Source organism: Cebus imitator, unplaced genomic scaffold, assembly GCF_001604975.1.
Source record: "Cebus imitator isolate Cc_AM_T3 unplaced genomic scaffold, Cebus_imitator-1.0 Scaffold219, whole genome shotgun sequence".
Taxonomy (NCBI): domain Eukaryota; kingdom Metazoa; phylum Chordata; class Mammalia; order Primates; family Cebidae; genus Cebus; species Cebus imitator.
In genome coordinates this window covers 3135066-3158298 of record NW_016107534.1, presented here as the reverse complement: position 1 = coordinate 3158298, position 23233 = coordinate 3135066, and the positions used below count along the sequence as shown (strand labels likewise).

At 38.9% G+C, this 23233-nt stretch overlaps 1 protein-coding gene across 3 annotated transcripts in view; it reads left to right on the top strand.

The window, feature by feature from the left end:
- The window catches only part of TNPO3 (transportin 3), a 97686-nt gene that overhangs the window by 34998 nt on the left and 39455 nt on the right, over window positions 1–23233 (top strand). For all 3 annotated transcript variants that reach the window (XM_017549533.1, XM_017549534.2, XM_037746074.1), the window contains 6 exons: window positions 1867–2023; window positions 11921–12064; window positions 15808–15983; window positions 16478–16616; window positions 19197–19343; window positions 22515–22622. In XM_017549533.1, coding sequence (XP_017405022.1) covers window positions 1867–2023; window positions 11921–12064; window positions 15808–15983; window positions 16478–16616; window positions 19197–19343; window positions 22515–22622 — 871 coding nt within the window. The remainder of the gene's footprint in view (window positions 1–1866; window positions 2024–11920; window positions 12065–15807; window positions 15984–16477; window positions 16617–19196; window positions 19344–22514; window positions 22623–23233) is intronic.

Genomic DNA, 23233 nt, shown 5'->3' with positions numbered 1-23233 from the left:
CCTCCGCCTCCTGGGTTCAGGCAATTCTCCTGCCTCAACCTCCTGAGTAGCTGGGATTACAGGCACGCACCACCATGCCCAGCTAATTTTTTGTATTTTTAGTAGAAACGGGGTTTCACCATGTTGACCAGGATGGTCTCGATCTCTTGACCTCGTGATCCACCCGCCTCGGCCTCCCAAAGTGCTGGGATTACAGGCTTGAGCCACCGCGCCCGGCCATAACCCACACTTCTTAAATAAATTGCAGTAAAGTCTTTTATTGCCTTCTGGATCACTCTCACTAACTGGCGATGTAGACATTTTATAAAAATAGTGTAGAATTTAAGATTATATTAAATGGGAGGTTGTTATGAATATATGTTCTTACTAATTGGGGTTTGTTTCATGTCTGTCAGGGGGACAATATTCTTTTTAGACACACAGAGCTTGCTACTTTGAAAAAAGCATTTTCTTCTGGGAGTCCTGGCAAGATAACCTTGATATTTGCTTGCATTTGGTTGGGAAGTTATTTTTGAATAAAGTAGATGTACTTTTTACCTCCAATGTAGCATGTCATTAAAGCCTTTGTATGGATTACTTATTACTTTTTTATTTATTTTTTTTGAGACAGAGTTTTGCTCGTCGCCCAGGCTGGAGTACAATGTCATGATCTCAACTCACTGCAGCCTCTGCCTCCTGGGTTTAAGCGATTCTTCTGTCCCAGTCTCCCGAGTAGCTGGGATTACAGGCATGTGCCACCATGCCTGGCTAATTTTTATATTTTCAGTAGAGGTGGGGTTTTGCCACATTGGCCAGACTGGTCTCGAACTCTTGACCTCAAGTGATCTGCCCGCCTTGGCCTCCCAAAGTGCTGGGATTACAGACGTGAGCCACCTCCCCCAGCCTAGATAACTTTTTTAAAAATTATTTTTATATTTTTGGAGACACAGTCTTGCTGTGTCACCCAGGCTGGACTGCAGTGGCACAGTCATGGCTCACTGCAGCCTCAGCCTTGACCTCCTGGGCTCAAGTGATCCTCCCACCTCAGCCTCCTGAGTGGATAGTTTATTTTTTAAAGAAAATTTTTGTTGGGGAAATTGACACATGCCCCTTGAAAAAATTCTAACAGTATGGAAGCCTTCAAAGTGCAAAATTAACCCCATCCTCTCTCCTTATCCTTATATTTTATTTTATTTTTGAAACAGGGTCTCACTCTGTCACCCATGTTGAAGTGCAGTGGTGTGATCATGGTTCACTGGAACCTCCACCTCTTGGACTCATGAGATCCTTCTGCTTCAGTCTCCCGAGTAGCTCGGATTTCAGATGCGCACCACCATGCCTGACTAATTTAAAAAATTTTAATGTGGTCTCCCTGTGATGGCCAGTCTGGTCTCCAGCTTGTGGGCTCAAGTGATCTTCCTGCCGTGGTCTCCCAGAGTGCTGGGATTATAGGCATGAGCCACCACACCTGACCCTTAATCCTGTATTTTATAAGCAACCACTATTAACAGTTGGCTATGTAGAGTTTTCTTTATGTATTTTAAAATAAATGAGTACATATATATTTGAATGTACGTATACCTATGTATTTGTTCAGCTATATTCAGTATGTTTCATACATGTTTTTTACTTACTACATTGTGGACATTTTTCATGGTAGCACATACAGATACCACTTTCATTGTAACAGCTGTGCTTCATTGAATAACTGTGTCTTTTTTTAATCTTAACTAATTATGAAGGGCATTTATGTTTATATCTTTTTTCTCCCCCTGAACAGTGGTAGGAATGCTGCTTTTGTTGTTGTGAGTTACTCTCCTGGCTGTTATTTTATGTGATTGTGTATTTCTTGGCTATAAATAACATACTCCCCTTTTTCTTTTGCAGATACAGCAATGATGTGACTTCTTTGCCTTTTTTGCTGGAGATCCTTACAGTGCTACCTGAAGAAGTACATAGTCGTTCCTTACGAATTGGAGCTAACCGACGCACAGAAATCATAGAAGATTTGGCCTTCTACTCTAGTACAGTAGTATCTCTATTGGTAAGTAAATTTGAAATACTAAGTTGCTTCGTAAAGGCAGAAAGCCATGGTGGATATTTTGTAATCCAATTGCATTATTGTGAAATAGCTTTCTTCACAAAATTTAATGATGATGCTTTGGCATTTATGTAATACCTTACCATTACAACATACTTTCAAAAACCATGCTTTTTAAGCTTTTGTATACTCCTCTAAAGGTGACATTATCTGTTTTATGAATGAAAAATGGACTTTAGTTATACAACTATTAATTCAGAATTTGAACTAAGGCCGTCTCATTATGTATCTTGTGCACTTCTGCTTAATGCTCTAAACTGTTGGCTGTTAATAAAGGATCATGCAGAGGGAAGTGTGTATAAACCTACTTTACTAAGAAAGGATCCTTCCTTTTTTTTTCTAACTGATACATAATAGTTGTACATATTTATGGGGTTATATGTGTTACTTTTATTTTTTGAAACAGGGTCTCTGTTTCCCAGGCTGGAGTGCAGTAGCATGATCTCAGCTCACTGCAACCTCAGCCTCCTGGGCTCAAGTGATCTTCTCACCTGAGGCTCCTGAGTAGCAGGGACTACAGGTGTCTCGCCATATTGCCTAGGCTGGTTTTCAAACTCTTGACCTCAAGTGATCTGCCTACCTTGGCCTCCCAAAGTGCTGGGATTACAGTTGTGAGCCACTGTGCCCAGCCGCATGTATTGTTTTTATCCAAATATATAATGTGTGATGATCAAATCAGATGATGATCAAATTGAGATATCCATCACCTCAAACCTTTATCATTTCTTTGTGTAGGGAACGTTCTAAATCTTTTAGCTATTTTGAAGTACTCAATAAATTATTGACTACAGTCACCCTGTTGTGTTGTGTAACACTGTAACTTATCCTTTCTATTCAGCTGTATTTGTGTACCCATTAATCAACCTTTCTTCATCCTTCCCTCCCCATTACCCTTCCTAGCCTCTGATCACCATCATTCTACCCTTTACCTCTATGAGATCCATTTTCTTTCACTCCAACATAGGAGTGAAAGCATGTGATATTTGTCTTTCTGTGCCTGGCTTATTTCACTTAACATAATGTCCAACAGTTCTATCCATGTTGCTGCAAATGACAGGATTTTATTCTTTTTGTGGCTAATATTTCATTGTGTATCTATACCATTATTGTTTCTTTATCCATTCAGCCATTGATAGGTACTTAGGTTGATTCCATATCTTAGTTCTTGTGAATAGTGCTGCAATAAACGTGGGACTGTAGACATCTTCTTGATATACTGATTTCTCTTCTGGGTATTTACTCAGCAGTGGAATTGCTGGATCATATGGTAGTACTGTTTTCGGTCTTTTGAGAAACTTTCATACTGTTTTTCATAATGGCTGTACTACTTTACATTTCTACCAATAGTGTATGAGCATTCCCCTTTCTCTGCATCTTTGCCAGCATTCGCTATTGATCTTTTGCCTATTGCTTAATCTTTTTTTTTTTTTTTTTTGCTTTTGAGTTTTTTGGTTTCTTTTATATTGTGGTTATTAATCTCTTGTTGAATGGGTAGTTTGCAAATATTTCCTCCTATTCTGTAGGTTGCCTCTTTTTGTTAATTGTTTTGCTGTGCAGAAGCCTTTTAGCTTGATGTAATCCCTTTGTCGACTGTTTTTGCTTCGGTTGCCTTTGATTTTGAGGTCTTACTTAAGAAATCTTTGCCCAGATCAATGTCCTGCAGCATTTCCCTAATGTTTTATCGTTGTGGTTTTATAGTTTCACATCTTACATTTAAGTCTTTAATACATTTTGATTTAATTTTGTATATTGTGAAATATAAAAGAAAGGATCGATCCTCTCTTTAAGGTGAACTGAAATTTTGAGAGGGCGGTGATAGAAGATTTTACTTGACCTTTGAGCAGTATTGCATTACAGATGAGCTAACACACATTGTTTTTAAAAGAATTAGAGGTGGTTAAGCTTCTTTCGATTAGTTGGCATTTTTAATACTCTAGAGCAGGAGTAGGTAAATCTATGGTTTATGGGTTGGCTGCCTCTTTGTTGGAACACAGTTATACTTATTTGGTTATATTTTGTCTTTCCATTATTTTGGAATATATCAGCATAACTGAGTATTTTTCACAGAGACCATATGGCCTACAAAGTGTAAAATGTTTATCTGATTCTTTATAGAAAATGTTTACTGGTTCCTAAAGTAGATGGTAATAAATTGATTAGCCGACATCTCATTTTTAGGTCTTTCCAGCTGAATTTTCTCAAAATTAATGTGGGTATGCAGCTTGAATATCCCTTATCTGAAAGGTTTAGGACCAGAAGTGTTTAGGGTAGGGCAAAAAAAGTAGTATTTAGCATTTCTGAGTTTTTAAAATTTTGGAATATTTGCATTATACTTACTGGTTCAGCATTCCTAATCTGAAATGCTCCAGCGAGCATTTCCTTTGAGCATTATTTTGGCACTCAAAAAGTTTTGGATTTTCGAGCATTTTGGAGTTTTGGATTAGGGATACTTAACCTGTAGTAAATTATTTTTCAGAGCTGTGTTTCAGTACTGCGAGATCATAGATCTTTTTGTTTGAAAAAATATATATATAGCCGGGCATGGTGGCTCACGCCTGTAATCTCATGATTTTGGGAGATGGCTCATGCCTGTAATCCCAGCATTTTGGGAAGCCAAGGCGGGCGGATCAGCTGAGGTCGAGAGTTCAAGACCAGCCTGACCAACATGGATGAAACCCCGTCTCTACTAAAAATACAAAATTAGCCGGGCATGGTGTCACATGCCTGTAATCCCAGCCACTCAGGAGGCTGAGGCAGGAGAATGGCTTGAACCTGGGAGACAGAGATTGCGGTGAGCCAAGATCACGCTATTGCACTCCAGCCTAGGCAACAAGAGCAAAACTCTGTCTTAAAAAAAAAAAAAAAAAATTATTAAAAATTGCATTCAGTTTTGTAATAGAAATTCATTGGAGGACCGAGTGCCGTGGCTCACACCTGTAATCCCAGTACTTTGGGACGCGGTGGTGGGCGGATTACTTGAGGTCAAGAGTTCAACACCAGCCTGGCCAACAGGTGAAACTCCGTCTTTACTAAAAATACAACAATTAGGTGGGTGTGGTGGCAGGCTCCTCTTGTCCCAGCTACTTGGCAGGCTAAGGCAGGAGAATCACTCGAACCCAGGAGGCGGAGGTTGCAATGAGCTGAGATCACGCCACTGCACTCCAGCCTGGATGACAAAGGGAGACTCCGTCTGAAAAAAAAGAAAAGAAAAAGAAAAAAAAATTGGAAAATAATTCTTTTAAGTTAAATACATGATTTTCACCTAGCCATTTATTTTAATGAAATAGTTCTATGGAAAATTAGAAAATATGGACAGCAAATTACACTCAAGCCATCTGGAGATCATACTGCTAACCCTTTAATACATATCCTCTATGAACATATTTCTTTATGGACATATATAGAGATGTTTTAAGCCCAAATGAGATTATACTTCACCTGTTCTTCTGCATCTTGCTTTTTCAGTCATCTGTTTACATTTTCATGTTAGTAAATTTTCATATCATCTCATAAACCTGGACCATATTCACATTTCACCAGTTGGTCCAAAGATATTCTTCGCAAGCCAGGCGCAGTGGCTCACACCTGTAATCCCAGTACTTTGGGAGGCCAAGACGGGCGGATCACGAGGTCAGCTCGAGACCAGCCTGGCCAACATGGAGAAACCCTGTTTTTACTAAAAATATAAAAATTAGCTGGGCATGGTGGCGCGCGCCTGTAGTCTCAGCTACTCGGGAGGCTGAGGCAGGAGAATTGCTTGTACCCGGGAGGCAGAGGCTGTAGTGAGCCAATGTTGCGCCACTGCACTCCAGCCTGGGTGACAGCACAAGACTCCATCTCAAAAAAAAACAAAGAGAAAAGAAAGAAAGGAAGGAGGGAGGGATGGAGGGAGAGAGGGAGGGAGGAAGAGAAAGAAAGAGAGAGAGAGAGAGAGAAAAGAAAGAAAGAAAAGAAAAGAAAGGAAGACTCTTTACAAAGAATATCCAGTCTAGAATGATGCCTTGTATCAGGTTCTTAGTCACAGTCCCACATCCTCTTCCTTGTTAAAATGACATGACTTGTTGAAGAGATTGTACCAGTCATTTAATAGAATTATCTTACCTTTATGATTTTCTGATTGCCTCTTCTTTGTTTCATTTAGCTTGATTTTCTTTTCTCTGTATTTGCTCTAATTGAAAGTTGTATCTAAAGCAGCCCTTCTCGGTAGGGGTTCCTCAAGAAAATTCAGCCTAAAGCATCTATTATGTGTAATGAATTCTTTCCTCTACATTAATAATGGTTCTAGCTATATGCCACCCTTAGGATAATTAAGAAGATAGGCACTCACATGATTTTCTGTAGGGTTTAATTCTTATACAATAAATTTTTTGTAGATACAGAGCCTCTCTATGTTGCCCAGACTGGTGTCAAACCTGGTCTCAAGTGATTCTCCCTCCTTGGCCTCCCCAGATGATGGGATTGCAAACATGAACCACTACACCCAGCCTATAGGATTTAATTCTTTCCTAGAATCCTGATTGAGAAAAACTGAGAGGCTTGGTGGATTAGTTTTTTTTGTTTTTTTGTTTTTTTTTTTAAGATGAAGTCCCACTCTGTTGCCCAAGTTGGAGTGCAGTGGCACGATCTCGGCCTTCTGCAACCTCCACCTCCCGGGTTCAAGCGATTTTCCTGCCTCAGCCTCCTGAGTAGCTGGGACTTCAGGCACGCACCACCATGCCTGCCTAATTTTTGTATTTTTAGTAGAGATGGGGTTTCACTGTGTTGGCCAGGCTGGTCTTGACTTCCTGACCTTGTGATCTGCCTGTCTTGGCCTCCAGAAGTGCTAGGATTGCAGGCATGAGCCATCACGCCTGGCCATGAATTAGTTTTTAAAAGTTGAATATTTTGGGCTAGAATACATCATAAGTACTTGATGCTGTGCCTTGGTAGATGTACAGCCTCCAGTTGACCTTTTATTAGTGATTTTAGGATTGACCACTGGATTAGAATGAAAGTCTGATCCTTCTATTTTTAAAGTTCACTTTCCTCCTTTGTAATATAATATAGTTTGTGTGATGATACCTTGTTATTTTATGAATGTTCAATTCCCTATCAGACTTTAGCCTAATTGTTTTATATTCCAGTAGATAATCCTTACCTTAATCAATAATTTCATTATGGGCTAGGCAATGTGGTTTATGCCTGTAATTCCAGCACATTGGAAGGCTGTGGTGGGAGGGTTGCTTGAAGTCAGGCATTCAAGATCAGCCTGGGCAACATAGCAAGACCCCCACTCAAAAAAAAAAAAAAAAAAAATTAACCAAGCATGATGGCACACGCATGTAGTCCCAGATACTCAAGAAGCTGAGGCAAGAGGGATCACTTGAGCCCAGGAGTTCAAGGTGGCAGTGAGCCATGATTGTGCCAGTATACTCCAGTCTGGGCAACAGAACAAGACCCTGTCTTTAAAAACAATCATTATGGTTTGCAAAATGATATTTGACTATTTCTTTCATTCCTTGTACATATATATTAGTTGGCATCCTTCTGAGCTTCTACTAGAAAGGTAGGCTAAATCTTAATTCTTTTCAAAATGAGGGTTTATTTTAAAGCTTCCTTGAATGTTAATTTTTTTTTCCTGGCATTGTCTTTTTGAAGCTTGACGGACTCATGTTCATTTAGGTCCAACCAGTTGTCTCCTTTTCAAGTTTCAGAATCCCATTCTTCACCAGCCAGTTTCCTAACTTTCACAGGGAGTATGGAGAGACTGTAAATTCAACTGGTGTTTGTAATTCATCAAGACACACAACTAAGTTTTGTATACAAGTTCCAGCAGTACTAACTTTATAGCTACAGAAAGTAAGAGCTACTTTTAGACCTGGCATGAAGGCTCTGGTGCTCAGACTATGGCTTGAGTTGAGAGTTAATGGACTTGAGTTTGTCATTTTCTTTTTGTAAGCACTTGTGAACTTAAAATAATCTAACTCACATATATTTTGTGTCATGGCCACTGCCACAGCAGCCACTTGGGCATTCAAGGCACGTGCTTAACTTAGCGCATCATCACAATCAATCACAGGTGATATTTTGACTAATGGTGATACAATCTGAAAAACATGTTTCCTGGGGTGCTTCAAAAGGTGTCTAATTTTGTCATATAGCTTGTCATGTTCTAGAACCTAGGGGATGAAATTAGTCCAAAATGGCCAAGAAAAAATAGGCATGTGGCTGTAATGCCAGGTATTAACCCCTTTTAAGACCTTTTCTCATTTAGTTTCCTGCACACTCTCCTTTAGTGGTTACATTCTGTCCTATTTCTTGTTAGTATTATACTTTTGTGGTCTGTCCTTATGGACCCATTCCTAAACATGGTATTGAACTTTTTGAAGTTTTAAACTTCTCTCCTTGCTCTCATAACTGAACTGAACCTGTACTTCTAATATTTTTGTCTTTCCAGCTTCTATTTTGTTGATCTAAGATCTCAATTCTTACCTATCCCTGCTATCTTTTTACTGGTGAGCGTTTCTGGACTCTGTGGCATTTATCGTGAAGCTATTGAGGCCTTAATTGAAGAGGCAGATTTTTAACATAGCATAGTTCTCAAAGAAGAACAGAAGGTAGCTCTTAGTTCTGATGCTTTAAAATGTACATTTGATTAATTTGCGGAATTTCATCTTTTCAAAGAGATTAGTTTTACATACAGGTTTGTTTTTTTTGTTTTTTTTTTTTTTTTCAGAATTCCATCCTTCAGTTTGAGTCAGTAGTTAGAATGTACAAGCAAATCTTTCCTCTTGTAAACATCATGTCTTATTAAAATTGAAATGTTTAGGAAGTATAAAGGCCAAGCAATTTTGTAATGAGTTTATATTAACAGCTTCAGAGATTCAGTTGAGAGTTTGAGAGAGGTTGAGGGGGAGAGAGAGTTAAGTATCAGCTCTTAAAGAGAACTGTTTCAGTGACTGCAGTTCATGTTAAGGGAACTTAGTTACTCTGTACATTTTGCTGTTTTCAGCCTTGAACAGTATTAAATTAAGTGCTCTGGTGCATTTATTAGTTTATGTATTACATATTTAAATATATTGCATATATTACTGTTATAATCCTTTCTAAAAATTCTGGGCATTTTAGTGATTCCAGGCAACTGCCTGGGATTTCTGAGTATTTTCTCTCTGAGTTTCAGGGGAACAAGGAAAGTTTGGAGGTAAAGAATACCTAGAAGAACTTAATGGGGATAGGACTGTATTTGTGACAATTCTTATCTAGTGTGTTTTCTGGTGACTTTTTAAAATGTTACTTTACAATTTTTTTTGTAGAGACAGGGTCTTGCTTTGTTGCTCAGGTTAGTCTAGAACTCCTGGGCTCAAGCAATCCTCCTATCTCAGCCTCCCAAAGTGCTGGGATTATAAGCATGAGCCACCATGCATGGCCTCTGATGACTTTTTACAAGAACTTTCCCCTAAAGCAAGGGCTCTCGGTTCTTTCCTTTCCTGCCGTTCTTCCTCCTATAAATACTTGGATATTTACTCTGTGCCTCTTGTGGCTTTAGACAGTGACAGAAGCCTCAAAAGTCATTTATATCCTAGACATAAACTTACATGTATATTCATGGTTATGTGGTTAATTTCTCTGCAAGTTAGCTACAACTCCACCTTTTTCCAATAAGCATATATAATGCAATACACACAATAAATGAAAATGAGTGGAAGTGAGTCTGCATTTAGTTTTTAAAAATAATCAGGTTCTGATGTTATTCATTAAAAATCATGTATACTTCAAACTGACATGCTTAAAACTAGTAAAATAGTTGGTTGATATGCGATAGATGATTCTGTTTCCATGCTATTAAGATTTCCTGGCATTCTTTGGTAATACACTAATCATTATCCAGGTATAATAGTATACAATTAGTTATACTGATAATCATGTATAATATCAGTAAGATTATTGTTGCAACCTGCTTGCCTTTAGAGGCTTTTGAAATATAGGAAGTCCTTGATATGTTAATCATTTCTTTGTTCTGTATATATAGGCAAGTAGAGAAATTTGGGAAGTAGCTGTGGTGTAGTGGTTAAGATCATAGACTTTGAAGCTGGACTTCTTAAGTCCTGGCTATGCTGTTTACTAGCTGTACCATATTGGGCAAATTACTTGACCTGTCTGCCTCAGTTTTCTCATCAGTATAATGAGGATAATATTATCTGTTTCATATTGTGGGAGTTAAATGAGTTAATACATGTGAAGCTCTTATAACAGTGCCTGCTGCACAGAAAGGGCTCAGTAAATGTTACAATGACTGGTCAGTTTATTTGTTATGTACTTTTCTTCTTCCCTCTGAAATGTAATGGCCTGGAAGAGAGAAGAAATAGGAGGAGTCTAGTATATTCATATACTTGGACTTCCTTTCTTCTGTCTTCTGAGAAGGAGAGGTAGCTTCCAGACCTGAATATATTAAATAGTTAATAGCTTAATAGTTCTGTGGGAATGAGCTGGTATACAGTCATTCATTAACCCCTCACTTCTCTTCATCTTAGCAACCTAGCAGTCTTTGGAGAACAATACTAAAGGCAGTCATCTTCAATGTAGATTATGTAGTAGATGAAGCTTTGAACTGGGGGAATTTTCCTGTGTAGTTTATATCTACATTGTAACCACAAATATCAATATTTAGCTCTGATTTTATAATACATTATGGGATTTCACCCCCACTCCCATGTCTCCTGAACCCCATGGAAATTCTATTTTTAACTCATTGCTTGTAAGAGCTATTTTAAAACATTCTTTATCTAGAAAAAGCTACATTACATTTTACTTTGGAAAAAATATATATTACAAAAACAGTCTACAAGGAGAAACATTGAGTTTTAGTCTAATTCTGTTTTTATCTTTTATAGTATTTGTAGTAGTGTCACTTTCTGTGGGATGAGATGTTTACTATTCTATTGCCAAAGCTGAAACATTAGCTTTTCTTGTGGAAATATACAGTAGTATGCCTAGCTTACTCTAGCTTATTATCTATTCTATGACAACCAGGTATATACATAAGTAAATATTACTTGTAAAATAATTTTTTGGACAATACAACTTTAATGCAGAAGTGGGGACTGAGAAATCAGTAAGTTATTTCTAAAACAACTTACGTAGGTTTGTAACCTCTCTCGACCTGTTTTCCCATTGAGAAAGTAGAGATAATAGTAACTATCTATAAAGTTTTATTTGGAAATTATGTTAGTCCAGTCTCACACTGCTATAAAGAAGTACCTGAAACTGGGTGATTTATAAAAAAAAAAAAAGAGGTTTAATCAGCTCACGGTTCTGTGGGCTGTACAGGCTTCTGCTGAGGCCTTAGGAAACTTAATCATGGTAGAAGGTGAAGGGGAAGCAGGCACACTTTACGTGGCTGGCAGGAGAGAGAGAGAGGAGGGGGAGGTGCTACATACACACTTTCAAACAACTGTATCTCATGAGATCTCTGTCACAAGAACAGCAAGGGGGATGTTCATTCCCATGATTCAGTCACTTCCCACCAGGCCCCTCCTCCAGCACTGGGGATTACAATTTGACATGAGATTTGGGTGGGGACACAGAAGCAAACCATTTTAGGGATTAAGTAGATTAGTGGTATTTAGAATAGTGGTGCCTAGCTGGATGCAGTGGCACATGCTTGTAGTCCCACCTGGGCAATGTAGCAAGACCTTCTCGCATAAAAGGAAAAAAAAAAACAGTGACACTTAAAAAGCATGTTTAACTGTTGGCTTTTTTTATTGTCATCCTTCTCATTATTATACTTGTAAAGTGATTGTAATAATGGTTTAAATATATAGATTAACATTATTCATTTTAAGGTTTTTTTTTTCTATTCAGATGACCTGTGTGGAAAAAGCAGGAACAGATGAGAAAATGCTTATGAAAGTTTTTCGCTGTTTGGGAAGTTGGTTTAACTTGGGAGTTTTGGACAGTAACTTCATGGCTAACAATAAATTACTAGCACTCCTTTTTGAGGTTTTGGTAAGTAATGACTTTCTTTATCAAAGTATTTCTGCCAATCACTTTCTTAATTAACCTACTGGGACATAACAGTGTTTTCAGATTTTTGCACAGTAACTTGAAGGTGTGTATTAACAACGAAGCAGTGTCCCTTCCTTGCTACCAGGTACCAAATTAAAGTATTAGTCTTAATAATTATAATAGGATATAGTTATGTTTAAGAGGAAAACAGTCTTATATGCAGATACATGATTTATACCTTAAAATCCAAATAACCATTGGTGTCTTTTTTATTGTCTTAAAAATATAAAATTATGTATTTCTAATAATGATCATTGAATTCTAGATATTTCTATGATGTAATTACATGTGCATCACAAGTTAAAAAAAAAAAAACAGAATTAAAAATTAGTGCAGCCAGAGGCAATGATAGATTAAGACATTATCTTTGTAGTTGAGATTAGTTAAACATCATTGTACATGCAGAATGGATTTGGGGTTTTTGAGATTAGTAGAATAAGTACTAATGTCTTTTTATATACTTGTGTGTTTCTTCTTTAAACTTTGAAAGTAGCAGTGCCTCGTAATATAGTCTTGCTAGATAGGAATTAGGGAGTGATTAGAGTAAGATTACATTTTAGAACGAGAAACATATCTCAAGCATAAATATTATTGCATGGGTCTTTGGAGAGGAGAAAACTTTGTCACTTCCTGCTAGACGGTTTCCTTCAATGAAGATGTATTAGTATGGAAACTGCGTGTATTCTTAATGTATGCTGATGCGCTATTAGAAGATGGTACCATGATGCTATATTGATACTACTGTGAATTAAAGAAAGAAAAGAAAGACATTCTTCAAGGAGACATTTGGTGTGTTGTTGTTAGTGTATTTCTGCTGTCATTTTTGCATTAGAAGCTAAGTCTCAGGAAAATTAAGATGCCAATCATTGTTTTGCTTGCCATAGTCTGTCTCCATGTATGTTGGTACCCTTTCTTAATAATGATAATATTTATTCTCACCTCAACAAATTGTGCGAAGAATAGTCACTGTAAATAAAGTCATGTCCCACTTTTGTTTAAAAAATTTATATGTGATTACATATAAATGGAGGACAGTCTAGAATACACTTCAGACTTAACAGTGGTAATTTCTGGGAATTGATATTGGAGTAAGGAGGAAGTTAAGTAGTATGCCAGGATTATATTATCTTCTCTATTGATCCAGTGTCGGGACCGCTCTGTCACTAGGAAGAGTGTTTATCTAGAGTCAGGGTAAAATATATTCCCATTTTTATATTCATTCAGTGGTTTAAAATCATGCTACTTTTTTTCTTTTTGGGGGGAGTCAGGGTGTCTCTCTGTTGTCCAGACTGGAATAGCTTCAGTGGCATGATTGTAGCTCACTGTAGTCTTAAAGCCCTGGGCTCAGGCAGTCTTCCTGCCTCAACCATCCAAGTAACTGGGATATAGGCCTGTGCTACCAAGCTTGGCTAATTTTTAATTTTTTGTAGAGACAGGGTCTTTCTTTGTTGCCCAGGCTAGTCTACTCTAAGTGGCCTCAAGCAATCCTCACCTCACCCTCCGAAAGCACTGGGATTACAGATGTGAGCCACCACACCTGGCCCATGTCACATTTTATTTTGCTTTATGTTTGGACCACAACTTTGTTGTACGACTTTTCCCCCATAGCTCTTAAAAAAAAAAAAAAAAAAAACAGAAACAACTTAAAAAAATAAAATACTTGATATATACAAAAGATAAGTATGAACACTTAACCTTTTGTAACTTGGTAATATAATGTGTATCTTTGAACCTACTATTCAGTCGAAGAATAACCTGATGAATAATTTGCATCTGTGTGCTCTCCCAAACCTGGTTATATAGCTTTTTGTCCCACTGGAGATTTTAAATATCCTTTTAAAAAAATATTCAAGAAAGACTAATATGCCCTTATTAAGTGTATTCAACCTCCCAACTGTACTCTCTTCACTAGAAACGCAGGAGGATTCCCCTGGACCTTTTGGTCTGCTCTGATTTGCATCAGTTGTTACTGGTTTTTTTGGTTTTTTTTGAGACAGAGTCTTGCTCTGTTGCCCAGGTTGGAGTGCAGTGGCACAGTCTCAGTTCACTGCAACTTCCACTTCCCTGACTCAAGTGATTCTTCTGCTTCAGCTCCCGAGTAGCTGGGACTACAGGGGCGCACCACCATGCCTGGCTAATTTTTGTATTTTTAGTAGAGACAGGGTTTCACCCTATTGGCCAGGCTGGTCTTGACCTCTTGACCTTTTGATCTGCCCGCCTCGGCCATCCAAAGTGCTGGGATTACAGGCATGCGCAACCATGTCTGGTGTCATCAGTTGTTCTTTAGATCTACTCCCCAAGATCTTGTCATCTTGGGACTTGCCTTTACTGTGCGTTCTGGATTCGATTAGCTGTTTTTCAAACCCCCTCAAATAACTTCTTCAGAAAAGATATAATGGAAAGTAAAATTCGAATTTTTGCATGCCTGAGAACTATTTTCATTTTGCTTTCAATCTTGATTGATGGCTTGAATATTATTTTTCTTCAGAATTTTAAAGGCCTTGCTCTCCTTTACTAGCATGCATTATTATTGTTAATGAAAGTTGGAGAACTCTGATTTCTTCTCCTTACTATTACTCCTTCTCTCTTTCACAGAAATTTTACAGCTCTGTGTTTAACTTTGGTATTCTGAAATTTCACAATGATGTGTCTAGGTATGTGTCTTTGGTACTTGTTTAGCCCTTTCATTTTAGGTAGTACTTGAATATCAGAAAAAGGATGGAAAAGATTTTCACACTTGGTAAGGAACAGATGGCATTCCATTGGTGGGGCTGTTGTGAACAAGAACATGGAGATTAGAAATGATATGACCATAGCTGAGGGACAGAAAAGCTGATTGCTTGACGTATAAGGAGATAGAAATAGGATTAGGGGCTGGGCACGGTGGCTCACGCCTGTAATCCCAGCACTTTGGGAGTCTGAGGCGGGTGGATCATGAGTTTAGAAGTTCAAGACAAGCCTGGCCAAGATGGCGAAACCCTGTCTGTACTAAAAATACAAAAATTAGCTGGGCACGGTGGCAGGTGCCTGTAATCCCAGCTACTTGGGAGGCTGAGGCAGGAGAATGGCTTGCACCTGGGTGGCAGAGGTTGCAGTGAGCCGACATTGTGCCACTGCACTCCAGCCTCTGCGATAGAGTAAGACTCCGTCATCTCAAAAAAAAAAAGAAAAAAGAAAAGGAATAGGATTGGGAAGATTGATGGATGTTGTCTCATGGAAGGCTGTCATTTGACTGTTACACATTTAAAGTACATATTCAGAAAGAGGCTGTAATTAGAAAGAGGCTCTAATTGTTTTCCTATTACAGTCATCCATTACTATCCTCAAAGGATTCGTTCTGGGACCACCCACCACCCTGCCCTTCTGTGCAGTTTCCAAAATATGCAGATGCCCAAGTCCCATACATGAAATGGTGCAGTATTTGCATATAACCTACCCACATCTTCCTATATACTCAAAACACCACTAAATCACTTACAATACCTAATACAATGTAAATGCTATGTAAATAGTTGTTATATGGTGACTTTTAAGTTTGTGTTTTTCATTGTATTATTGCTACTTACTTATATTTTGAATATTTTCTGTCGACGGTTGGTCAAACTCAAGGGTGTGCAGGGCCAACCGTAGATCACTCTTTAGCTATCATACTTCTTGCTTTCCTATTCCTGCTACCTCCCCAGCAACAGGATAAGACCTCATCTAACCTACATGAAGCTGCTTCAGACTGTGTATGCTCAGCTCTCTATGCCATTGAGAATGTGGAGACTAACTTGCCATTAGCCATGCAACTTTTTCAGGGAGTGCTGACATTGGAGACTGCCTATCATATGGCTGTGGCACGTGAAGATTTAGACAAGTGAGTAATTGTTTAAGTCTGGAGCCCTGGGTTTACCTACAGTCTGGTCATTCTTTTAAGTCACTTTTTATTGTTTATCTGTCATTTGTGATTCATGGTGATTCTGTAAATATACAGATAGTACTTCTAAAGACGCTGTACTATTCTCATCTGAACCTAGAGTGGCAAATTGGATACAGAGTTTGTAGAATTACTATAGAGAGGGTAAGGCTTTAAAAATTAGAGACAGACTTTAAAATATCAAGTGTGATCTGATGGGAATTTTTATTCAAATGTTTTAATAATTGAGAATTTGAACTGACAAGTCACATGTCTAAGAGTATATATCATCTAGATAAAGGTATCTGTCATAGAGATTGTGATACAGCATAGCAAATAATCACTAGATGTCCCTTAGACTGAGGAACCTATTATTTATTTGATTAACTGTGCCTGTATATACTTACAATATCCAGATTTCTGACTCATTGCTCTCATTCCCCTGTCTTATACAGAGTTCTGAATTACTGCCGTATTTTCACTGAACTATGTGAAACTTTTCTTGAAAAAATTGTTTGTACTCCAGGCCAAGGTCTTGGGGACCTCCGAACTCTGGAGCTGCTTCTTATCTGTGCAGGACATCCTCAGTATGAGGTAGTGTTTATACTATGCTAAGGCAGTTATTCTCCAAGTTGTGTGCTGCATATTATCTGTACTTCATTACCTCATGCCCGCCTTTTTATTCTTGAGAAATTATAGTCTTGTTTTTAATTAACGTGATTTCCTGTGTTTTGGAATTTAAAAAAAAATTATATTTGGGTTTCTGTGTTGTGTCCATTTCTCTTTTGTTACCTGGTTGGCTGGGCTGACTGTTGTAGGCCCCTCAAGGATCTCATTAGAAAGCAAGGCCTTCCACCGAACGCCTTGTCTAGCTTGACTCTAGAGCTTTATAGCTAAAAACCACCAAATCCTAACTATACCTCCACAAGTCCTAACACCTCAAATTTTTCTCCAAATGATGGATGAGAATGAAAAAGGAATTGAAAAGACTTAAGGGTCTCTGTCATTCAGAATCCTTGACACCCTACCTACCTCTTTTAGGTTTGCTAGATTTTTTAAAATCTCATTTATTTAAGAAGTTTTACCTCTTTATAGTATAAGAAATGAGAAAGGGCCAGGCATGGTGGCTCACGCCTGTAATCCCAGCAGTTTGAGAGGCCGAGGTGGGTAGATCACCTTAGGTCAGGAGTTCGAGACCAGCCTCTCCAACATGGGGAAACCCGTCTCCACTAAACATGCAAAAATTAGCAGAATGTGATGGCTCACACCTATAATCTCAGCTACTTGGGAGGATGAGGTAGGAGAATTGCTTGAACCTGGGAAGCAGAGGTTGCAGTGAGCCAAGATTGGCCACTCACTCCAGCCTGGGTGACAAGAGCAAAACTCCATCTCAAAAAAAAAAAAGAAAAAGTGAGAAGTGCTCCCAAGATGGGCATTGTTTTAAATAGCTCTGTTTTGGATCCTTGGTGGGGAAAGGGTGGTAGGCCTTTTACACTGTCTTAGGCACAGTGGTCCTGTGACTCACCCCTTTTTCTGTTATCAAATACAAGACAAGGTTTATTTGTTTTACATAATACCATGAGGATACCTAGATTTGAGTGAAACCCAAAACATTTCTGGCAGACGTATAACACCACACACTTATCACTCCTTTAAACAGTGCCATATGGAAAAGAGGCTGCGAGTAAAGTCCCAGATATTTTCTTCCTTTCTCTCATGCTCAGAAAAAAGCAGGTGAATAAAAGTGACGTGAAGCTGAATCAGTTATGTTCAGGGAGTTACAGATGGTTTGCCAAGCAAGAAATGTTCTAATCTCAAACATTCAATGAAATAATTTCAGAATTTTCAGAAAAATACTTTTAAAAAGACTTCTGGCTGAGCACAGTGGTTCATACCTCTAATCCCAACACTTTAGGAGACTGAGGTGGGAGGATTGCTTGAGCCCAGGAATTCGAGACCAGCCTGGGCAACATAGTAAGACCTTGTCTCTACAGAAAATTTTAAAACTTAGCTGGGTCTATGTAGTGCGGTGCATCTGACATCCCAGCTACTCAGGAGGCCAAGCAGGAGGATCACTTGAGCCTAGGAGTACGAGACTGCAGTGAGCCGTGATTACACCACTACACTCCAGCCTAGGTGGCAGAGCAAGACCCTGTCTCTACAGAAAATTTTAAAAATTAGCCAGACATGGTGGCAAGCGCCTGTAGTCCTAGCTACTCAGGAGACTGTGTGGAAGGATCACTTGAGCCCAGAAGTTCAAGGCTACAGTGAGCCATGATCATGCCACTGCCCTCCAGCCTAGGTGACCTCATCTCTAAAGAAAACATATGTATTTTTTGAGACAGGTCTCACTCTGTCGCCCAGGCTGGAATGCTGTGGTGTGATCACGGCTCACTGCAGCCTCAACCTCCTGGGCTCAGGTGATCCTCTGACCTCAGCCTTCCCAGTAGCTGGGAATACAGGCATACACCACATACATGCCTGGCTAATTTTTGTATTTTTTGTAGAGATGGTGTTTCACATCTGGCTCAAATTTGTTTTAAATAAAATAAAACTGAATGTGGTGGCTCATGCCTACTGGAGTTCCAGCAGTTTGGGAGATTTAGGTGGGAGTATTACTTGAGGCCAGGAGTTCAAAACCATCCTGAGCTGGATGGTAAGACCCTGTTTCCACTAAAAATAAATAAAAATAAAAAAGCTAGCTGGATTTGGTGGTGTGTACCTGTAGTCCCAGTTACTTGGAAGGCTGAGGCAGGAGGATCCCTTGAGCCCAGGAGCTTGAGGCAGCAGTGAGCTGTGTTCGTGCCACTGCACTCTAGCCAGCCAATAGAATGAAACTCCATCTCTAAAAAATAAGTAAAAATAAAGACTTCCATGTCTGTTATCATTTTCTCTAAATTCAAAATTCAGTCTACTTTTGGAGACATTACCTCAGGACTAAATGGAATGTAAAGCCAGTCATTGTAAGTGGCGTTTTGGGCCTAACATGGGAAGACAGTTTGGGGGAATGATACTAAATCTGCTAGAGAAAAGGTGGCTTCTTAACTGGCTTCACTCATATTATTTAAAAATATATCTTCCTTCCTGTATGGTTGTGGTGATAATAAAAAAGTGTCATCTTATTCTGTTTCTTTCCCATTCAAATAAATCATCTCTTTTCTTTTAATCTAACAGGTAGTAGAAATTTCCTTTAACTTTTGGTACCGATTAGGGGAGCATTTGTACAAAACTAACGATGAAGTTATTCATGGCATCTTCAAAGCTTATATTCAGAGGCTGCTTCACGCCTTGGCTAGACACTGCCAGCTAGAACCAGACCATGTAAGTTCCCTTCTCTACTTCTGCAAATCTTTATTTTCTTCTCTGGTCAATGCCAACTTGAAAAAGAACTGAGAAGATAGATAATAAACCTGGCTGGGCACCGTGATTCAGCCTTTAGTACCAGCACTTTGGGAGGGTGAGGAGGATGGATTGCTTGAGCCCAGGAGTTCACGACCAGCCTGGGCAACATAGGGAGACCCCTGTCTCTACAAAAAGAAACAAAAAAAAATTAGCTGGGCCTGGTGGTACACACATGCAGTCCTAGCTACTCAGGAGGCTGAGGTGGGAGGATCAGCAGGTTTTGTCACTCTACAGCTTATGCTGAAGAAGTCAGTACCAGTATCATCTGTTAGGCCTATTTAGGGAAAAAAACCACTCTAGCTAAACTAGTAATTCTTTTCCTAGGAATTTATCTTAAATCTGTGGAAGAAAAAATAGCTATTTTATGTACAAATGTTATCTATAAAAGTAAAAATTATAAACCTACGTATAGCAGTATAAGTTATGTGAATTATGATGTAGGAACTTGATGCAGCAGTTTAAAAGTAGTATTGGTAAGAGAAAAATTAGAATGTACTTTTATTAATAGTACTCTTAATTTTGTACTCTCATTAATAGTGGAAAATAAGTGGTGAGATGAAAACTAATACAAAAGTGAAATATTTGTATGATTTTCCCCCATAAACATATACATTTTACAAATATTATTTATACTGATTTTATAGTTTTAAAGAAAGTATAGAAATAATCTATTTGCTTAGAAAAACTGGAAATATTATTAATTTATTAGAAAAGTCTTCAAACTTCATGCTTAGTCTTTTCAAATTTTGCCACATTTATTTTATCCTGTTGGTTGGTTGAATCTGTTTTTAATGTAGGACCTCGAGTAAGTTTCATTGCTTACAGTTAAATTGTACATGCTTTTCTCTTAATTTTAATGTTAATATTGTGTTTGAGTCATGGTATTTTATGTATCCACAGAACCTTATTCATGATCTAGTCTAGTGGTTTTCAAACTGCACCCACCCCTGCTTTTTTCAAAGTGAAAAATCTGGCCTTGAGTGGTGGTTCATGCCTGTAATCCCAGCACTTTGGGAGGCTGAGGCAGGCGGATCCTTTGACGTCAGGAGTCCAACCTGGCCAACATGGTGAAATCCCAACTCTACTAAAAATACAAAAATTAGCTGGGCATGATGGCAGGTGCCTGTAATCCCAGCTGCTCCGGAGGCTGAGGCAGGAGAATCGCTTGAATCCAGGAGGCAGGGGTTGTGGTGAGCCAAGATTGTGCCACTGCACCCCAACCTGGGCGATAGAGCAAGAAAGGCTCTGTCTCAAAAATAAATAAATAAAGTGAAGAATCCTATCTTCAACTATATTTTACTTGGAAGCCTGATTTATAAAGCAGGGCCCCTTTGGTTTAAATGGCTCCGTGCTTAATCTCTTTTTTGCCTTTGCTAATTCTGTGGCACCATTTCCTTTGCGGGTAATTTCTTACACTTGTAAGTGTATCATGCTTTATAATTTGTGTAGTGCTTTATAGTGTTAGCCATTATCTCATTTGAGATAGCCATAATTTCCTCCTCATTTTGTGACCTTAATTTCTTCGTCTTAAAGCAGGGAGGTTCAACTAGATTAGCAATTCTCAATAGTACTAAGGGTTTTTTCCAGGTATTTAGGTCCAGGATTCTCATGCATGCCTTTAACCATCTTATAATTGGTAACTCTTTGTTTACTTACAGAAGTGTGTCAGAATAGGAAAGATACAGAAGTGTTTGGAATAGGAAAGCATGGAATATAAATGACCTTTTACATTTTTAATGAAAAATTTCAAATGTACAGCAAACGTGAAATAATGTCATAGTGAACACCTGTAAACCTACCACCTAAATTCCACCATTCATACTTTACTACACTTATTTTATATATCTGTCCACCTACATGAAATGTTTTTTAAGTTAAAAATTCTGGGTTGGGTGACCCTTGACCTCGTGGGTTCAAGCAGTCCTCCCACCTTGGCCTCCCAAAGTGTTCACTTTTGTAATCCCAGCACTTTGGGATGCCAAGGTGGGAGGATCACTTGAACCCAGGAGTTTGAGACCAGCCTGGGCAATATAGTGAGACCTCATCTCTACAAAAAATTTTAAAAATTTACACCATAGCTCATGCCTGTGATTCCAGCACTTTGGGAGGGCAAGGTGGGCAGATTTGCTTGGGCTCAGGAGTTGAAGACCAGCCTGGCAACATGGTGAAACTGCAGTTCTACCAAAAATATAAAAATTAGCCGGGCGTGGTGGCACATGCCTGTAGTCCCAGTTGCTTAGGGGCTGAGGTGGGAGGATTGCTTGAGCCCACGAGGTCAAGGCTGCAGTGAGCTGAGATCATGTCATTGCACTCCAGCCTGGGCGACAGAGTGAGACCTTGTCTCAAATATAAAAATAAAATTCTATTTTCTGTGTGAAGTTACTGTGACAGTGGTTGATTTTGGTAGATCTGGAAACAAATCTTCAGAGTTTGTTTGGCATCTTCTTTAGATAGGCTTATCACTTAATTTACCACTTCCAGGTCGCTTCTGACTCTCACCAAGCCACATTTTTCCAACAACAAAATAAGCTGTAGCTTAGAAATAGAGAAAATGGCTGGGGCATGGTGGCTCATGCCCGTAATCCTAGCACTTTGGGAGGCCAAGGCGGGTAGATCAGGAGTTTGAGACCAGCCTGGCCAATGTGATGAAACCCCTATCTTTACTAAAAATACAAAAATTAGCCGGGCAGGTGGCTCGTGCCTGTAATCCTAGTTACCTGGGAGGCTGAGGCAGGAGACTCGCTGGAACCCAGGAGGCAGAGGTTGCAGTGAGCAGAGATTGTGCCACTGCACTCCAGCCTGGGCGACAGAGTGAGACACCATCTGAAAAGAAAAAAGATATACAAAATACACACACAAATAAAAAGAGTTTCTTGTGGTAAAGGCAGAGAATAGGTTGTGTTGACTTGGCATATTTGGGAAATCCTCTGTCTATAATAAAATACCCTTGTGATTGAGGCAACTTTTGTTCATTGAAACTTGACTGATTAATGATTTAAGTAAAAATTCTGGGTTGATTCTTGATTTTATAGAGGTCATTGAAAGCTGCAGTGAGTTTAAAACAAATGTTAATCTGATTTGAAATTTTAGGAGGGGGTTCCTGAGGAGACTGATGACTTCGGGGAGTTTCGGATGAGGGTGTCAGACCTGGTAAAGGACTTGATTTTCTTGATAGGGTCTATGGAGTGTTTTGCTCAGGTAAGAGCCTATTTGGAGATTGTTTCCAGTTTTACTGATCATCTTAACTGTGTTCACTTCTGTGTCTTCGGTAAATGTTCCATCTTATTTCTTCAATCTTAGTGGCTGAATGAGATAATAGATATGCAAGTGCCTAGCACACTGCCTGGCATATAGTAGCTATGTTTATTTAACATTTTACACATCAGTTGTAGTCTCTGGATGGTTTACTCTATACGCTTACAATGAGAGCTGTTCCACTTGTACAGCTGGAATAGGAGATCATAGATAAGCTCTAGGATACTTATAGGGAATTTGGACCTAGCCAGGAAGAAAAGGCAAGTGTTTCTGTTTTAGTAATTATGTACCAACTCCTGGTAACTCTTTTAGTTATTTGGCATTATCTTTGTCCACGCTTACGGTTAGATTCCTGTGCAGTTTCATCCCAGAGGTGACTATGCTAGAGTAGAAGATTCATAGTCCAGAGGTTTTCCTGACAGTCAGTGAGTAACATTTTTACCTCATAAGGTTACAGTCATCATCATTCCATATCACTTGACAGTAGTATAATTTCAGGTGGTTTCTATATTGCTGGATTATACTCTAATGAGCTCTGAAATACTACTTTAGAA